Source organism: Microcaecilia unicolor, chromosome 5 (assembly GCF_901765095.1).
Source record: "Microcaecilia unicolor chromosome 5, aMicUni1.1, whole genome shotgun sequence".
NCBI classification, from domain to species: domain Eukaryota; kingdom Metazoa; phylum Chordata; class Amphibia; order Gymnophiona; family Siphonopidae; genus Microcaecilia; species Microcaecilia unicolor.
The window spans coordinates 145,319,783-145,335,830 of record NC_044035.1 but is presented as its reverse complement, the minus strand read 5'-3'; the positions used below and the strand labels follow the sequence as shown (position 1 = coordinate 145,335,830).

The following is a 16,048-nucleotide window of genomic DNA, read 5'->3' as shown; positions in this document are numbered from 1 at the left end:
CCTTCCTCCCAACAGCCTCCCCTACTAATCCCCCCTCCCCCCTCCCATCCCGAGACCTGAAGGATCTGAACCTAATCAACATTTAAAGTTCACCCTGCATTAAGAAGTAGACTCTGACCTCTAGGGCTTAGGATGCATAAATAGGGACCCCAGAGGGCCAAAAACGCCTTTCTCTTTCTCTGCGAGGATCTAATCTCGCTCCTTGGACACCTTTAAATCTAGACTGAAAGCCCACCTCTTTAACATTGCTTTTGACTCGTAACCAGTTGTATCCACTCGCCTCCACCTACCCTCCTCTCTTCCTTCCCGTACACATTAATTGATTTGATTTGCTTACTTTATTTTTTGTCTATTAGATTGTAAGCTCTTTGAGCAGGGACTGTCTTTCTTCTATGTTTGTGCAGCGCTGCGTACGCCTTGTAGCGCTATAGAAATGCTAAATAATAGTAGTAGTAGTAGGATTTCCTCTGTTCTGGGACCCTTAATTTGAATCTTTCTTCTTAAGAGAGCTTGGCCTCAGTAGCCCTTTTTGTGATTGAGGGAGTTTTTATGTCCATCTCGGGCAGATGGGTTCTAGATGGCTAAGTTTTCCAGAAGGAATCTGATGGTCCTGCGATGTGCCTTGTTTTTTTCAGGATGCACATCAGCCACTCTGGGGGCTTCTCTGGGGCAGGGGGCTTCTGACCTTCCCCCTCCCCCCCAGCTCATTCTGCTGCTCTGTATGCCTATATGTTGCAGAAGTCTGATAGGGGAGCTAACATTTCCTTTTTAGTTCAGCCTTTGGAGTTTTCTGGCTTGTTCCCTGTCTCAGTCTCCTCTGATGGACCCTTCCCCGAAGAGGGAATGTTTTCTCTCCAGCTCAGCAGTAGGGTCCATTTCTCCCCTGTCTTCCTCTGTTCGGAGGGAGTCTTTTCAGGGCAGGCCGATTCTGCACAAAGGCAGCAAGAATCACCTGAGCTGGAAAGCCATGTTTGCCAAAGTGGGTACATTGATAGCAATAGGCATCACCTGTCTGTGGTGAGTTCAGATTTTCTTATAGTTCCTGCGTTGGCTAAAGGCTGTTCCTTGTGTGGGAAACGGTGAACAGCATCGGAGCACGACTCCTTGTACGTTGGGCCGCTGAAAGGGCCTATTTAGTGTTTTTATTTACAGACTTTTCTGTCCCCTCAGTTTTTCTCTGAGGGTAGTTGCTTGAACAGCTGGAAGTTCCCCTCCTTCCTTTGTGAAACTCTTTTTATACTGGCAGTACAGGCATTGCCTATGAGCACACCACCCTGGGTGGTTTGGCTTGGCTGGTTTCTACTTGGGAGACTGCCTGGGAATACCAGGTGCTGTAGGTTTTCTTTTTTTTCTGCACCTTTACAGAGAGTTTCTAGACTTAGTGCCTTTGGCTCCAGGTTTCTGTGGGAAGTGTTATATATTCTTATTTTCTGGGGCTAGTGCTCTGGTTTCCATGGTAACCATGGAACCTCAGTGCTGTCATGGGGACATTTTCTCTAGGTGCATCTCCAGGTGCAGTAGTTTTAGCAAAATAGTTTTATTTTTCTGGAAGATGGTTGTCTTTCAGCCTGAATGAAGGTCTCAGGTTTAAGGCTGGTTTGTGCCTCATATTAGAAGCTGTGGTCCTTGGCTCCTTTTCATATGGGGCATATTTTACTTCACTCTCCCACATTGCTTGCCTTGACAAGCAGTTTTTTCCATAGCTGGGGCAGTTTACACTATGCTACAGTGCCAAAGGTTAGCTGTGGACGTTTCCCACAGCAGCTCTGCTCTTGTAGTTTTTGCTCTCTGACACTGATCAAACTATTGCATTCCAGCTCCAGCTTCCATTGTATCTGTGGCACCTCAAGCTAGCTGTTTGTCTCTAAGGCTTTTATTGCACTTTTTCTTTATATTGGACAGCTAGCTATATTCAGAGCTACTTCAATTTAGCCTGCAGTTCAATTTTCCCTGTACTTCTCCGTTAGGAAGTGTTTCTTCTGTTTTCTCTGTGGCCTCCTCATCTGCGGTTTTTCTCTTTGGTCATTATGAGCCCTCATGTTCAGTTCCAGGCTTTGCCTGTCGGCATGGCTATGGCTCCATTCACCTTTTCCTAGGTTTGGGAGTTTTGTGGCATTCTCCGCAAGGACAGCATCAGAGTGCACCTCGCTCTAGACGAGATCTGAGAGTTTTTTTTCCCGGGTCTTGTCGAAATCCTTGAGCTGGGTGGTCACCCTTCAAATGAGCCACCTCGTCCCATTCCAGACAGCTCTGATACGATTTTTTTCTTGACTGAGGATTGGAGGATCTAGGTTCAGACTTGGGTGCGCAGTCTGAGTCCTTGGGCCTGGCTATGCATTCATGTTTTGGGCTCTGTGGCGGACTCTTTGGAGGTACATAAGTACATAAGTAATGCCATACTGGGAAAAGACCAAGGGTCCATCGAGCCCAGCATCTTGTCCACGACAGCGGCCAATCCAGGCCAAGGGCACCTGGCAAGCTTCCCAAACGTACAAACATTCTATACATGTTATTCCTGGGATTTTGGATTTTTCCAAGTCCGTTTAGTAGCGGTTTATGGACTTGTCCTTTAGGAAACCGGCCAACCCCTTTTTAAACTCTGCTAAGCTAACCGCCTTCACCACATTTTCCGGCAATGAATTCCAGAGTTTAATTACACGTTGGGTGAAGAAACTTTTTCTCCGATTTGTTTTAAATTTACTACACTGTAATTTAATCGCATGCCCCCTAGTCCTAGTATTTTTGGAAAGCGTGAACAGACGCTTCACATCCACCTGTTCCACTCCACTCATTATTTTATATATCTCTATCATGTCTCCCCTCAGCCGTCTCTTCTCCAAGCTGAATAGCCCTAGCCTCCTTAGTCTTTCTTCATAGGGAAGTCGTCCCATCCCCGCTATCATTTTAGTCGCCCTTTGCTGCACCTTTTCCAATTCTACTATATCTTTCTTGAGATGTGGCGACCAGAATTGAACACAATACTCAAGGTGCGGTCGCACCATGGAGCGATACAACGGCATTATAACATCCTCACACCTGTTTTCCATACCTTTCCTAATAATACCCAACATTCTATTCGCTTTCCTAGCCGCAGCAGCACACTGAGCAGAAGGTTTCAGCGTGTTATCGACGACGACACCCAGATCCCTTTCTTGGTCCGTAACTCCTAACGTGGAACCTTGCATGACGTAGTATAATTCGGGTTCTTTTTTCCCACATGCATCACCTTGCACTTGCTCACATTAAACGTCGTCTGCCATTTAGCCGCCCAGTCTCCCAGTCTCGTAAGGTCCTCTTGTAATTTTTCACAATCCTGTCGCGAGTTAGACTTTGAATAACTTTTGCGTCATCAGCAAATTTAATTACCTCGCTAGTTACTGCCATCTCTAAATCATTTATAAATATATTAAAAAGCAACGGTCCTAGCACAGACCCCTGAGGAACCCCACTGACTACCCTTCTCCATTGTGAATACTGCCCATTTAACCCCACTCTCTGTTTCCTATCCTTCAACCAGTTTTTAATCCACAATAGGACATTTCCTCCTATCCCATGACCCTCCAATTTCCTCTGTAGCCTTTCATGAGGTACCTTGTCAAACGCCTTTTGAAAATCCAGATACACAATATCAACCGGCTCCCCTTTGTCCACATGTTTGTTTACTCCAAAGATTTGAAGTAAATTGATCAGGCAAGATTTCCCCACACAAAAGCCGTGCTGACTCGGTCTCAGTAATCCATGTCCTCAGATGTGCTCTGTAATTTTGTTTTTAATAATAGCCTCTACCATTTTCCCCGGCACCGACATCAGACTCACCGGTCTATAATTTCCCGGATCTCCCCTGGAGCCTTTTTTAAAAATGGGCGTTACATTGGCCACCCTCCAATCTTCCGGTACCACGCTCGATTTTAAGGATAAGTTGCATATCACTAGCAGTAGCTCCGCAAGCTCATTTTTCAGTTCTATCAGTACTCTAGGATGAATACCATCTGGTCCAGGAGATTTGCTACTCTTCAGATTGCCGAACTGCCCCATTACGTCCTCCAGGTTTACCGTGAAGTCAGTAAGTTTCTCTGACTCGTCCGCTTGAAATACCATTTCTGACACCGGTATCCCACTCAAATCTTCCTCGGTGAAGACCGAAGCAAAGAATTCATTCAGTCTCTCCGCTACGTCTTTGTCTTCCTTGATCACCCCTTTTACCCCTCGGTCATCCAGCGGCCCAACCGAATCTTTTGCCGGCTTCCTGCTTTTAATATACCGAAAAACATTTTTACTATGTTTTTTTGCCTCTAATGCTATCTTTTTTTCGTAATCCCTCTTGGCCTTCTTTATCTGCGCCTTGCATTTGCTTTGACACTCCTTATGCTGCTTCTTGTTATTTTCAGACGGTTCCTTCTTCCATTTTCTGAAGGCATTTCTTTTAGCCCTAACAGCTTCCTTCACCTCACTTTTCAACCAGGCCGGCTGTCTTTTGGAGTTCCGTCTTTCTTTTCTAATTCGCGGAATATGTATGGCCTGGGCCTCCAGGATGGTATTTTTGAACAGCGTCCACGCCTGTTGTACAGTTTTTACTCTCTCAGTTGCCCCCCTAAGTTTTTTTTTTTTTACCGTTCTTCTCATTTTATCATAATCTCCTTTTTTAAAGTTAAACGCTAACGTATTTGACTTTCTGTGTACAGTTACTTCAAGGTCGATAGCAAAACTGATCATATTATGGTCACTGTTATCAAGCGGCCCCAGTACCATAACGTCCCTCACCAGATCATGCGCTCCACTAAGGACCAAGTCTAGAATTTTTCCTTCTCTCGTCGGCTCCTGCACCAGTTGCTCCATAAAGCTGTCCTTGATTTTATCAAGGAATTGTATCTCTGTAGCGTGTCCCGATGTTACATTTACCCAGTCTATATTTGGATAATTGAAGTCACCCATTATTATCACATTGCCCATTTTGTTCGCGTCTCTGATTTCTTTTATCATTTCTGTGTCTACCTGCTCATCCTGGCGAGGCGGACGGTAGTACACTCCTATCACCGTTTTTTTTTCCCTTTTATACATGGAATTTCAACCCACAATGATTCAAAGGTGTGATTTGTGTCCTGCTGAATTTGTAATCTATCTGAGTCAAGGCTCCACCCTATCACTACGATATACTTTGTACCCCGGTATGACAGTGTCCCACTGGTTATCCTCCTTCCACCAGGTCTCAGTAATGCCTATTATATCCAATTTTTCGTTTAGTGCAATATATATTCCAACTCTCCCATCTTATTTCTTAGACTCCTAGCATTTGCATATAGACAGTGCTGTGGGTAGTGCTGTGGGCGGTTCTCATAGATGATATCTACAGCTCTTCCTTCTCGACGGGTGGTCCCCTGTATTCCAGGAGTGTCAGCAGTGTCTTCCATGGCTGTTTTCGGTACGCCTGCACATGAACTGGTGGCTTCTCAGTTCCTCTCTGTGGAAGGGATGCCTTGGCGCCTCCGCAGTGGATGGTGGTGGTCATGGATGCGAGTCTTTCGGACTGGAGAGCCCTTTGCCTTCTCCTTCTGTCTCCGGGGTGGTGGATGGCACAGGGGGCAGTGTAGCCGATCTTCCATCTGTATCTGCTTTTGGTGCTGTTCTTCTTCTAGCCTTTCAGGACACATTGCAGGCCAGCCGGTTCTTGTGCCGTCTCCCCCGCCTGGACTTGCTTTTGTTGCTGTTCGTCTTCTAGCACTTCAGGACACGTTGCGGGCTAAGCGGTGCTTGTGCCGTTGGAGAAGATGAGGCGATGGCTGCTTCTTCAACAGAGTGGGACTCTGAGTCAGACTGTGGCCATCAGGGCGTGTCACCCTCATGGAGTGGCCAGAGGACCTCATGTTCCATTTCTACGCGACCCACTTTGTGGGCTTTTCCTACGGTGAGTTCTCTTTTCTGCCGTCTTCTGGTCTCGGCAGAATTGTTATTCTGCTCCAGTGCTTCTCCAGCTTGGCCTCAGGTAGAGAGCTCCGTAGATAGATCTGATGGCGTCCTGGCTGGACGCTCAGATGCCTTCTTTCTTCTGTCATTGGAGAGAAGGCGATTCAGCAAGGCTGGTTGTTCTATTGCTTCCTTAGCCGGAGGACGTTCTTCGAGAGTGTTTCCTCCGTGGCCTCTCTGCGGCCAAGTTTATTTTGGATCACTCGCCACCAGGGTTGAGTCATTCTAGTAGCTCCGAATTAACCACAGCGCCCTTGGTATGCGTATATGGTGCGGCTCCTGGTGGCACCTTTATTTTGGATCCGCTTGACTCCGGACTCTTCCTTCTGGGTCCGCTTCTGAGTTGATGATCCCTCTTGCTTTGGTCTTAAGGCCTGGTTTTTTGAGAGGCAGATTCTGAGGAACAGAGTTATTTGGACACTATGGTTACTGTTCTGTTGTGATCTTATATGTGGTCCACTGCAACCGCATATTCTCGGATGTTGAGGATTTTTTTGAGGCTGGTTGCGGCCCACACTTGGTCTTCATTGCAGGTGTCTGTTCCTCAGCGATTGAGTTCTTTCTGCAGAATGGGTTGCAGAAGGGCCTGGCCTAGCCTTGCACTCGGAGGTGGTGCATTTTCATGCAGAGTGCTTTGCTCTTCCGCTGCTGCGACCTTCTTCTCCATGAAACCTTGTTCACATTCTCCGAGTCTAGCTTGGGGCTCCTTGTCTACTGAGCATGGCTTCGGACTCCTTTGTTACTTTGCAGAATGCTTCGCTTAGAAACTTACAAGCAGTGTTCTTGGTCGCCTATTGACGTTACTTCTGTGTATTGCCGTTGAGGCGTATTATAGTTGAGTTCTTAAACTTTGAGGGAAGTCCATAACCAGTTTTTCTCTTGGTTTTTAATCGAGTAACAACCAAAGAAGATTTGTTTGACCCCTGATGCAGGCTTAGATGCCGAAACACGGCTGTGTCGGGTCATTTCATGATTATTAATAAAGTTCTTCGGATTTCCTCCACAGTTGTCCTCACTTTTTTGTTTTTATTGTTTTTAATTCGCGTGAGGATTTTCCTCTCCGCTTTTTGTTTGTTGAATTTTTAGCACAGCCATGCAGAGCTGTTTTTTCTGCAATTTGCCGAGTCTGGAGTGACCTCGCTTTTGGTTCCTTCTTTCTTTTCCGGCTGTGGTTTGACTTTTCTTTTTCAGCCTCTCTTTCTTCCCTCCTTTCGGCAGGGGGATTTTCACACGGAGTACACGGCGCTTCGTCTTCTGGATGTTCAGAGGGCTCTCCGGTTTTCGCAGATGTTGCATGTTTTTAAGTGTTCAGATCTTCTCTTTGTCTTTGTCGCTGGTTCTTGCTGTGGGACAGCAGCCTCTGGTCTGATCTGATTTTCTTTTTTTTTTCTCGTTGGATTACAGATACTTTGTGGATTTTTTGGAAAGTTTGCGTCCCACCGGTGGCATTCCAGGCTCGTTTCACGAGTTTGCTATCTACTTGTTGGGTGGAACAGGTGTGCTTTCACTATCCAGATGCTTCCTTTGCAGTAGCGGTTCTGTCTTGGGGAGCAGTGACTTACCACCCTATTTAGGGATTGCTTTGGTACATCCCACCAGTTCTTGGATTCATCTGCTGCTACTAAAGGATAGAAAATTATCAGCAGGTAAGGCATAATTTTACCTTACCGTACTGAGACTGGAATATTCCTGACGCTAAAGTCTCCTTTATCTACAAATAAATGCCTTAATGCGTTCATCCGTTTTTGCCATGCATCACATTCTGGCTGTCAAACCTTTTTCTTCTGCAGCAACTGATTTTGTACCTTAGTCGTTGCTCTAGTGATATCAGAAATTGACTACTGTTACTCTGTATAGTGGCCTACCACTTAAATCCAAGTTCAGGTTCCATCTTTATTTGATATACCACCACAGAGCATGGGCTTCGCAGTGGTTTCCAGAGTAAAAAAAAAAAGTTAAAATCTGTAAAAAGAACTTAGTTAATCCAGTCTACTGCCATCAAATTGATCCATGATGCTCGCCATTCTGACCACGTAACACTTGTACTCATAGCAGAGCACTGGCTACCTATATCTGCAAGAATCTGTTTCAAAAGTATTATGTCTTTATGGGATGGATACCATCTGCCCCAGACTACTTAACTGCATATCTCATTTCTCCAATCTTGCACAATCACTCAGTTCTTCCCAGCCGTCTTTATTAGCACTTCCACCACCTTGTAAAATATGGTTAGATACAACCCATGAAGTCCACCTTCTCCTAATTGGGACCCCGTCTTTGGAACACCCTCCCCATAGATCTCCGCACAGAGTCATTGTACAAAAAATTCAAAGCCTTGGTAAAAACTTGGTTATTCCGCTCCATCTTTGGCTAACCTACATCCATGATAATCCTGCTGTCACCCTTTCCTTCTCCTACTGCTCTTTTCTTCCTATTCCAAGATTGTAATTTCTAAAATTCTATTTTCCATTCTGCTCTTTTTTGAGATACGGCGACCAGAAGAAAAACATCTCCCCCCCCCCCCCCCCCCCCCCCCCCCCCGTTTCGAGCAAGGTTTTGTGCTTTGGACATTTTGTTCTTTCCTCCATTTTCAAAACAAATTGTGAACAACATAGTAGCACATTGTGCACTATGTCGCTATATCAGAATTTTGAAATAAAATAGAATAAGTTATTTTGCCTGTGGGAGTTGATATGCATATTTACACAAGTGTACCAATCATAGCTGGGCACACTTGATATGCCATTTTGGTATTTACTCTCAGTCACTGAGTTACTATGACAAAGGGGCTCATTTTCAAAGCACTTTGTGTCATAAAGCACTATTTGAACATTTTTCTTCTTAAAACATCCAAATTGGTATTTTCAAAACCTATTTTGCAGTCATTTATGCAATTCGTCTGCAGTGTGTCCAGATTACAAGGGGGTGTGTTGGGTGTTTCAAAGGCTTGATTAGGGAATGCCAAACACTTGGATGTTTTACAGCCATATTGGAACTAAAAAATACTAAAACTAAGACATTTTGGTCTAGACCTGTTTTCAGAATGAATAAGGCACAAAAAGATGCCCTAAATGACCGGATGACCACTGGAGGGAATCAAGGGTGACCTCCCCCCAATACCCTCCTCCCACCCCCCCAAACAAATGTGAATAACAATATGATTTACCAGCCTCTATGACAGTCTCAGATGTTAAAGTCAGGTCTATTAGAGCAGCATGCAGGTCCCTGGAGTAGTGTAGTAGTCAGTACAGTGCACAGTGGGGGACCCAGGTCCCTATCTCCCTCTACCTGTCACACTTGTGGTGGAAACTGTGACCCCTCCCAAAGTCACCAAAACCCTACTGTATCCACATATAGGTGCCCCCTTCACCTATAAGGGCTATTGTAGTGGTGTACATTGGGGTTGGGGGTTTGGAAGGCTTAGGGCACAAGACAATGAAGTAAAGTTGAGATGTGTACATTTTTATGGTGCACAGAAGGGTCCCCAGTGCCCCTTGGCTCTCCTGGGATGTTTGGGGAACCAGTCTGCTAAAAATTCTGGCTTCTCCTACATCCCAATGGCTTGATTTTCTACGTTTTGCACTTATTTGTGTTTTTTTTTTTTTTTTTTTTAATGGAGGAAAGAACAAAATGTCCAAAGCACAAAACCTTGTTTGAAACGGTATTTTTTGGGGAAAAAAAAGACCTTTTTCTTTTGGTCGCTGTATCTCAAAAAAGAGCAGAATTAGAAAAGGTTCAAAGAGGAGCGATCAAAATGATAAAGGGGATGGAACTCCTCTTGTATGAGGAAAGGCTGAAGAGGTTAGGGCTCTTCAGCTTGGAAAAGAGACGGATGAGGGGAGATATGATTAGAGTTTACAAAATCCTGAGTGATGTAGAACGAGTAGAAGTAAATCAATTTTTTTTTTACTCGTTCCAAAAGAACAAAGACAAGGGGACAATCGAGTTAGTTACATGGAAATACTTTTAAAACAAATAGGAAATATTTTTTCACTCAGCGAATAGTTAAGCTCTGGAACTCTGCTGGAGGATGTGGTAACAGCGGTTAGCATATCTGGGTTTAAAAAAGGTTTGGACAGATTCCTAGAGGAGAACTCCATAGTCTGTTGTTGAGACAGACATAGGAAGCAACTGCTTGCCCTGGGATTTGTAGTATGGAGTGTTGCCACGATTTGGGTTTCTGCCAGGTACTTGTGACCTGGCTTGGCCACTGTTTGAAAAACAGGATACTGGGCTAGATGGACCATTGGTCTGACCTAGTATGGCTACTCTTATGTTCTTATGTTTTTTTCAAAAATGACCTTTTCCTATTTGGATTTTGGACGTTTTGTGCAAAATGTCCAAAGTCGGATTTATACATCGTATCGAAATGCCCCTCCACATAACTTTGTAAGTCTAAGTGCTTTGAAAATACACCTCAAAATGTAGCTTTTCTAATTAGGTAGTGCACAGCATCTTGTCCTGTTGTGCCTGGTGAGAATGATTTTTAGAGGGGCATGTCTAGTTGCAACAACTTAAGGCCATAAGGAGATTTACAAGGCTATGATACAAACTATAATGTAAAAGTTCAAATAACAATCAAGCTGTTGTCTATAAAACAGCCTCCTTTCAGTGTAATAGATTTAACATTCCTATCCTCCATGGAGTTTTTAAAGGGGAAACTACTACTACTACTACTACTATTTAGCATTTCTATAGACTAAACTCCCCAACCAAAACCTATTGTAATGTTTTTGTTGTCTTCCTGTTAATGTTCATGAATTAGAAAACACAAATGAAAACAGGGATCTTAACAATTAAAAATTATATCTATTTCTGATTATTGTATTCCCCCCCCCCCTTTTTTTTTTTTTAAGAAAATGGCTCTTAAAAACTTGACATGGTGCATCTGCTTCTCTTCAGAGAAATCAAAGTTGCTAATCTGTAACAAGTGTTCTCTAAAGACAGCAGTTTCCTGGTCATTCAAACCATGGAATTCTATGAAACACCCAACCCATTCTCCTCCCACTTTTAATGTTTGCTTTCTTCTATGAGCGTCTGCATATATGACTGAGGGCAACTGTGGGACAGCTGCGACTTAAGGATCTTACACGTGGGCAGTAAAGGCTTTTAGTCTTGTCAAGAGAGCACTGAATATTTCCTTCCTCTGTATGCTTGTGGTCTTGCTAGAGTTTTGACTGAGCAGCTGTCTTCAGAAAGTGACCTTTGCTTTCTTTTGGTGATTACATCCCTTATGTAAAGCTGCATTATGAATTTCAAAAAGTGGTTGGAATCTGCCCATTCCATTACGTAGCTTCCCACTATTCCCGAATCTATGTGATAGTTGTGTCCTTCAACCAGCAGGTGCAGATAGAGAACTGACCTGAGACATATCTCTTGGTATCCAGTCCAGCTCCTCAGTATTTTCGATCTCCAGCAGGTGAATGGACACACTTTTTAGCTTCTGGCTCAGAGTGATTGACTTGCTCCTGATCCAGTTGGTCAGCTGGTTCCCAGTTGAGCTTTGCGTGTGGCTTGAGTCTGCAGAGTCATAATTGGAGGTCTTCAGATTCCTGTCTCTGGTGCCCTGCGAATTTTACTTCATCACTCCCTTCACCTCTCCTCTGTTTCCTGTGGAGCTCTCTTTTTCCATCAGAACAACCTTGGGGGGGGTGGGGGGAGAAAGGAGTAGGAAAGAGGTTTGCTGGAGAATGTGGAACAGAGTATCAGTCCTGATTTTTTTATTTATTTATCTCATTTATACCCCACATTTTTCCCAACTGTCAGGCCCAATGTGGCTTACATTGCACCACAAAGGCGGCCGCCAATACAGTAAATTAAGCTAATACATAATTAACCCTGCATAAGAAATAAAGGAGAGGATGGGGAAGGAAAGAAAGGAACAGGAAACCAGGGGAGAGAAGGGAAGGGAAGGGTGGATGAGTCCAAAATTGGAATAAAATTTGTGGAGACTGTAAGCTTGGGAGGAGCAGCCAACTGTGGAACCAGGTTCTGGAATAGTGGGAAGGACTAATGGAAAGAAAATTATCAGGTAAGACCTAATTTCTCTTTATTTTTGGAGGGAGAGGGACTTTAACAATGTAAAAGCAACATAGATGTAATATGAAAAATATGGCAGTGAACCCATAGAATAGATATAATAGTAGTAATACAAGGCTAGAAAGCTATGTTTCATGGCTATTTGTTTAAAATGTTTATTGCCTTTAGAAAAAACGTGTCACTTCTGACTCTATTGATTTCCTTTGCAAAGCCCTTCAGTACTGAGTATCACTTCAGTTAGATTTTGAAGTAGAAACACATAAAGAAATTCTGTTGTAATAGAAAATGTCTTACTGCTTTCTGCTCTTTCTTCAGGTTGTACTCGTGCTTGGCAAATGGCAGTGCGGACGAGTTTCAGCGAGGGGAGCAGCTGTTCCGGATGAGAGCGGTGAAGGATCCTCTCCAGATAGGTGTGTAGAAGCTTGGAGCTTGACTTTATGAGTTTGAGTCCTGCACACATTAAAATGTTCACTTTTCAAGTGGGGAAAACTGGATTCAGAAATAGGTAGAAAGTAAGGATTTAAACTCTGAACTTTTCTCTGAAGTAGTAAATTTCTGTTACGAGTCTGGATGAGTGACAACATATAAACCAGTGGCTTTCAACCCAGTCTACAAATGAACCCAGCCAGTCAGGTTTTCAGGAAATCCACCATGATTATACATGATAGGTATGTGTGTATTGCATCCATTGTATGCAGATCTGTTTCATATGTAGTTATGAATGTGGGTGTGTCCTGAGGACTGGGTTGAGAAGCACAGATATGCAGTAATGGTTTTAGTTTATATTGTTGTATCAGTGAGTCCCCAGGAAAACCACAGGTGTAAAATTGTATTCCTACTGGAATAAATCAAATAGAGCAGGGCTTTCCAAACTTACAATGTTAATTCCACTCCAAGTTGGTTTTTAGGATATCCAGATAAGCACATGGTTTCAGTAGAGGCAGGTCTTGTCAGACAAATCTGATTGATTTATTTGACTGGGTGACCAAACAGTTGGATGTGGGAGGGGCGCTAGATGTAGTGTATTTGGATTTTAGCAATGGCGGCTGATAAATGAACTGAGGGCCCTTGGTATGGGCACTAAGTGACTGGGTTAAAAACTGGTTAAATGGAAGGAAAAAGTAGTGATAAATGGAATTTGCTCTGAGGAAAAGGGTGTTATGAGTGGTGTACCGCAGGGATCGGTCCTTGGGCCGGCTCTTTTTAACATCTTTGTGAGTGATATTGTAGAAAGATTGTCTGATAAGGTTTGTCTCTCTTTGCAGATGATACAAAACTCTGTAATAGGGTGGACACCCTGGAGGGTGTGGATAGCATGAGGAAGGTTCTAGCGAAACTTGAAGAATGGCCCAATAATTGGCAACTAAGATTCAATGCTAAAAAATGCAGGGTCATGCACTTGGGTACAAAAATCTAAGAGAATGATACAGTATAGGGGGTGAAGTACTTCTGTGTACGAAAGAAGAGCGGGACTTAGGGGTGGTTGTATCTGATGATCTTAAAGTGGCCAAAGCCAGAAGGATGCTTGGTTGCATAGGGAAAAAAAGAGGTGATGGTGCCCTTTTATAAGTGGATCCAAAAAGAGTCCTCTCACAAATGAAAAACAATGGAAAGTTGTGGGATTGCTAGTGGGCGACCTGAGTCAGATACCTTTATAGGCAATTTGACCGTGTGTCATTTGTTTTACCATTGTTTTTCACCAAAGGTCTATAGACCCCTGAAGCAGGCCTTTGTGGCCAAAACACAATTCGTGTCGGATCATTTTATTGATTTGAATAAAGACCTTGTTTGGGAAACACCATTTGTGAGAGGACTCTTTTTGGATCCACTGTTTGTACGTTTGACTTCCGTTTCTCCTGTGGAGATACAAGGGTGTTGGCGCCCTTGTATAAGTCTCTGGTGAGGTCTGTGTGCAATTCTGGAGACTGTACCTACAAAAAGATATAAAAAGGATGGAGTCGGTCCAGAGGGTGGCTACAAAATTGGTCAGTGGTCTCTGTCAGAAAGCATATAGGGACATTCTTATAGACCTCAACATGTATACACTGGAAGAAAGGCTGGAGAGAGGGGATATGATAGACATTTAAATACTTCTGAGGCATTAATGTACAGGAAGTGAGCCTTTTTCAAATGAAGGAAAATGCTGGAACGAGAGGGCATAAGATGAAGTTAAGAGGAAATAGGCTCAGGAGTAACCTAAGAAAATACTGTTTCATGGAAAGGGTGGTGGACACGTGGAATGGCCTCCTGGTGGAGGTTGTGGAGACAAGGACTATGTCTGAATTTAAAAAAGCACAGGACAGGCACGTGGGATTTCTTAGGAAAAGGAGGCCTTAATGGTTATTGAGCATGGGCAGACTGGATGGGCCATTTGGCCCTTATCTGCCGCTAATGACTGTCGGCATGATGAGCAGAGGCTACCAAGGAAGGGACTTCCTTGATAAAGCGACCTAGCAATACATGTGGCATGTCGGAAAAGAGAGCCCCCATGCTGACTTCATCTAAAGATATTTTCTTTAGATGAGTACACTAAGAATTATTTGATATAAAATTGTAAAAGAAAATTTAATAAGACTTTACTTTAGAAACATAAGATTTTGAAAATAATAAGTTAACTCAGGAAGAAGGCGGTCAAAGAACTGATGGGGATTTAAGTATGTAAGTCTCTAGATGTAAGACATCTTGTCTAGTGCATTACGACTGAGGTTCACTGACCAACCCATCATTGGAGTTGATTACCCGGGTTTTGTTGGGAAGTCTGTGAAGTACATTAGACATCCTGTTTTGTGACTGGTATTTACCCAGGGTCAAAGCTGCATTGCCTAATTATTTTGGCATTTGATAGAATATGTATGTATATGCATACAGTACACTCAGAAGTTGACATCTCTGGGGCAGGTGTAAATTTGTGCATTAGTATTTGTGCGCTGTTGGGTTTGGATCTGGATGCCTGTTTTATAAAGACACACAGGCATCTGTTGCCTTTATCAAATAGGCTTAAAATAGGCATATTTTTGGGTTTCTCACATAAATGTCCTGTTTTATAAAATTGCCCTTTTATGTAATCGAGCAGCTAACCAAAATATATACTGTTTTCCCAAACAGGATTTCATCTGAGTGCAACAGTGGTGCCCCCGCAGATGGTGCCTCCAAAAGGTGCCTATAATGTGGCTGTGATGTTTGACCGCTGCAGGATCACCTCGTGCAGTTGCACCTGTGGAGCTGGGGCCAAGTGGTGTGCCCATGTGGTGGCCCTCTGTCTGTTCAGGATACACAATGTAGGCATTTATGTACCAGTATTGGCCAATATATGAATGCTGCTAACAATTTTGTAAGACGTTTTTGAAGCGGTTAGGGTGCCCACAGTTTAGCCCAAAGTGGTACAATGCAGGAGATTAGATACGAGTCTGCTGTCTAGAGCTAACAGTATACAGATGTGTTGTAGAGACAGTCACTCCATCCCCTTGAATTGGGGGAGGGGTGTGGTTTCATAGTTGCTGTAGGCATGCAAGCAGCTCTGAGTGGTCGAGTATTTGAGGAAGTGTCCCCTTCAGTTAGCAAAGGGATTTACCTTGCTTGAATTTTATCCAGGGGAAGCATTGAAGCAGATATATAAGTATAATTCAGCATCTGTCATGCAAAATAAAGTATTTTTAAAGGCTAATGGAACCTCTGTGCATTTTAGTGGTCCTAATAGTGTTACATGAACTGAGAGGGAAAAGTGGAACTCTTAACTGTTGGTATTGCTCACTTATCTTGTCAGATGCTATAATGGCAGTGAAATTTATTTAGACATTTGATATACTGCAGTTTGAAAAACAGCATTGTGGTTTACAGTAATGGTAAAACAGGCAGGCATCAAACGATTGAACTGAAAGCACACCACTTATACAGAAAAGGCCAAGTTTCACCCCCATTTGGAATTTGATAGGAGCTTTCCTACAGATACACAAAAAGGAGAGAATTCCATAATGCCAGGGTCAAGAAGCAGAAGGCAACTATATGGTAGAATCCAACTAAAACATAGTGGGAAAAGGAATTGCAAAGT

The 16,048-nt window shown here is 43.5% G+C and overlaps 1 protein-coding gene across 2 annotated transcripts in view; it reads left to right on the top strand.

Moving 5' to 3' along the window:
- ZSWIM8 (zinc finger SWIM-type containing 8) overlaps positions 1–16,048 on the top strand; it is a 279,619-nt gene that overhangs the window by 51,101 nt on the left and 212,470 nt on the right. For both annotated transcript variants that reach the window (XM_030203397.1, XM_030203396.1), the window contains exons 3-4: positions 12,316–12,410; positions 15,106–15,278. In XM_030203397.1, coding sequence (XP_030059257.1) covers positions 12,316–12,410; positions 15,106–15,278 — 268 coding nt within the window. The remainder of the gene's footprint in view (positions 1–12,315; positions 12,411–15,105; positions 15,279–16,048) is intronic.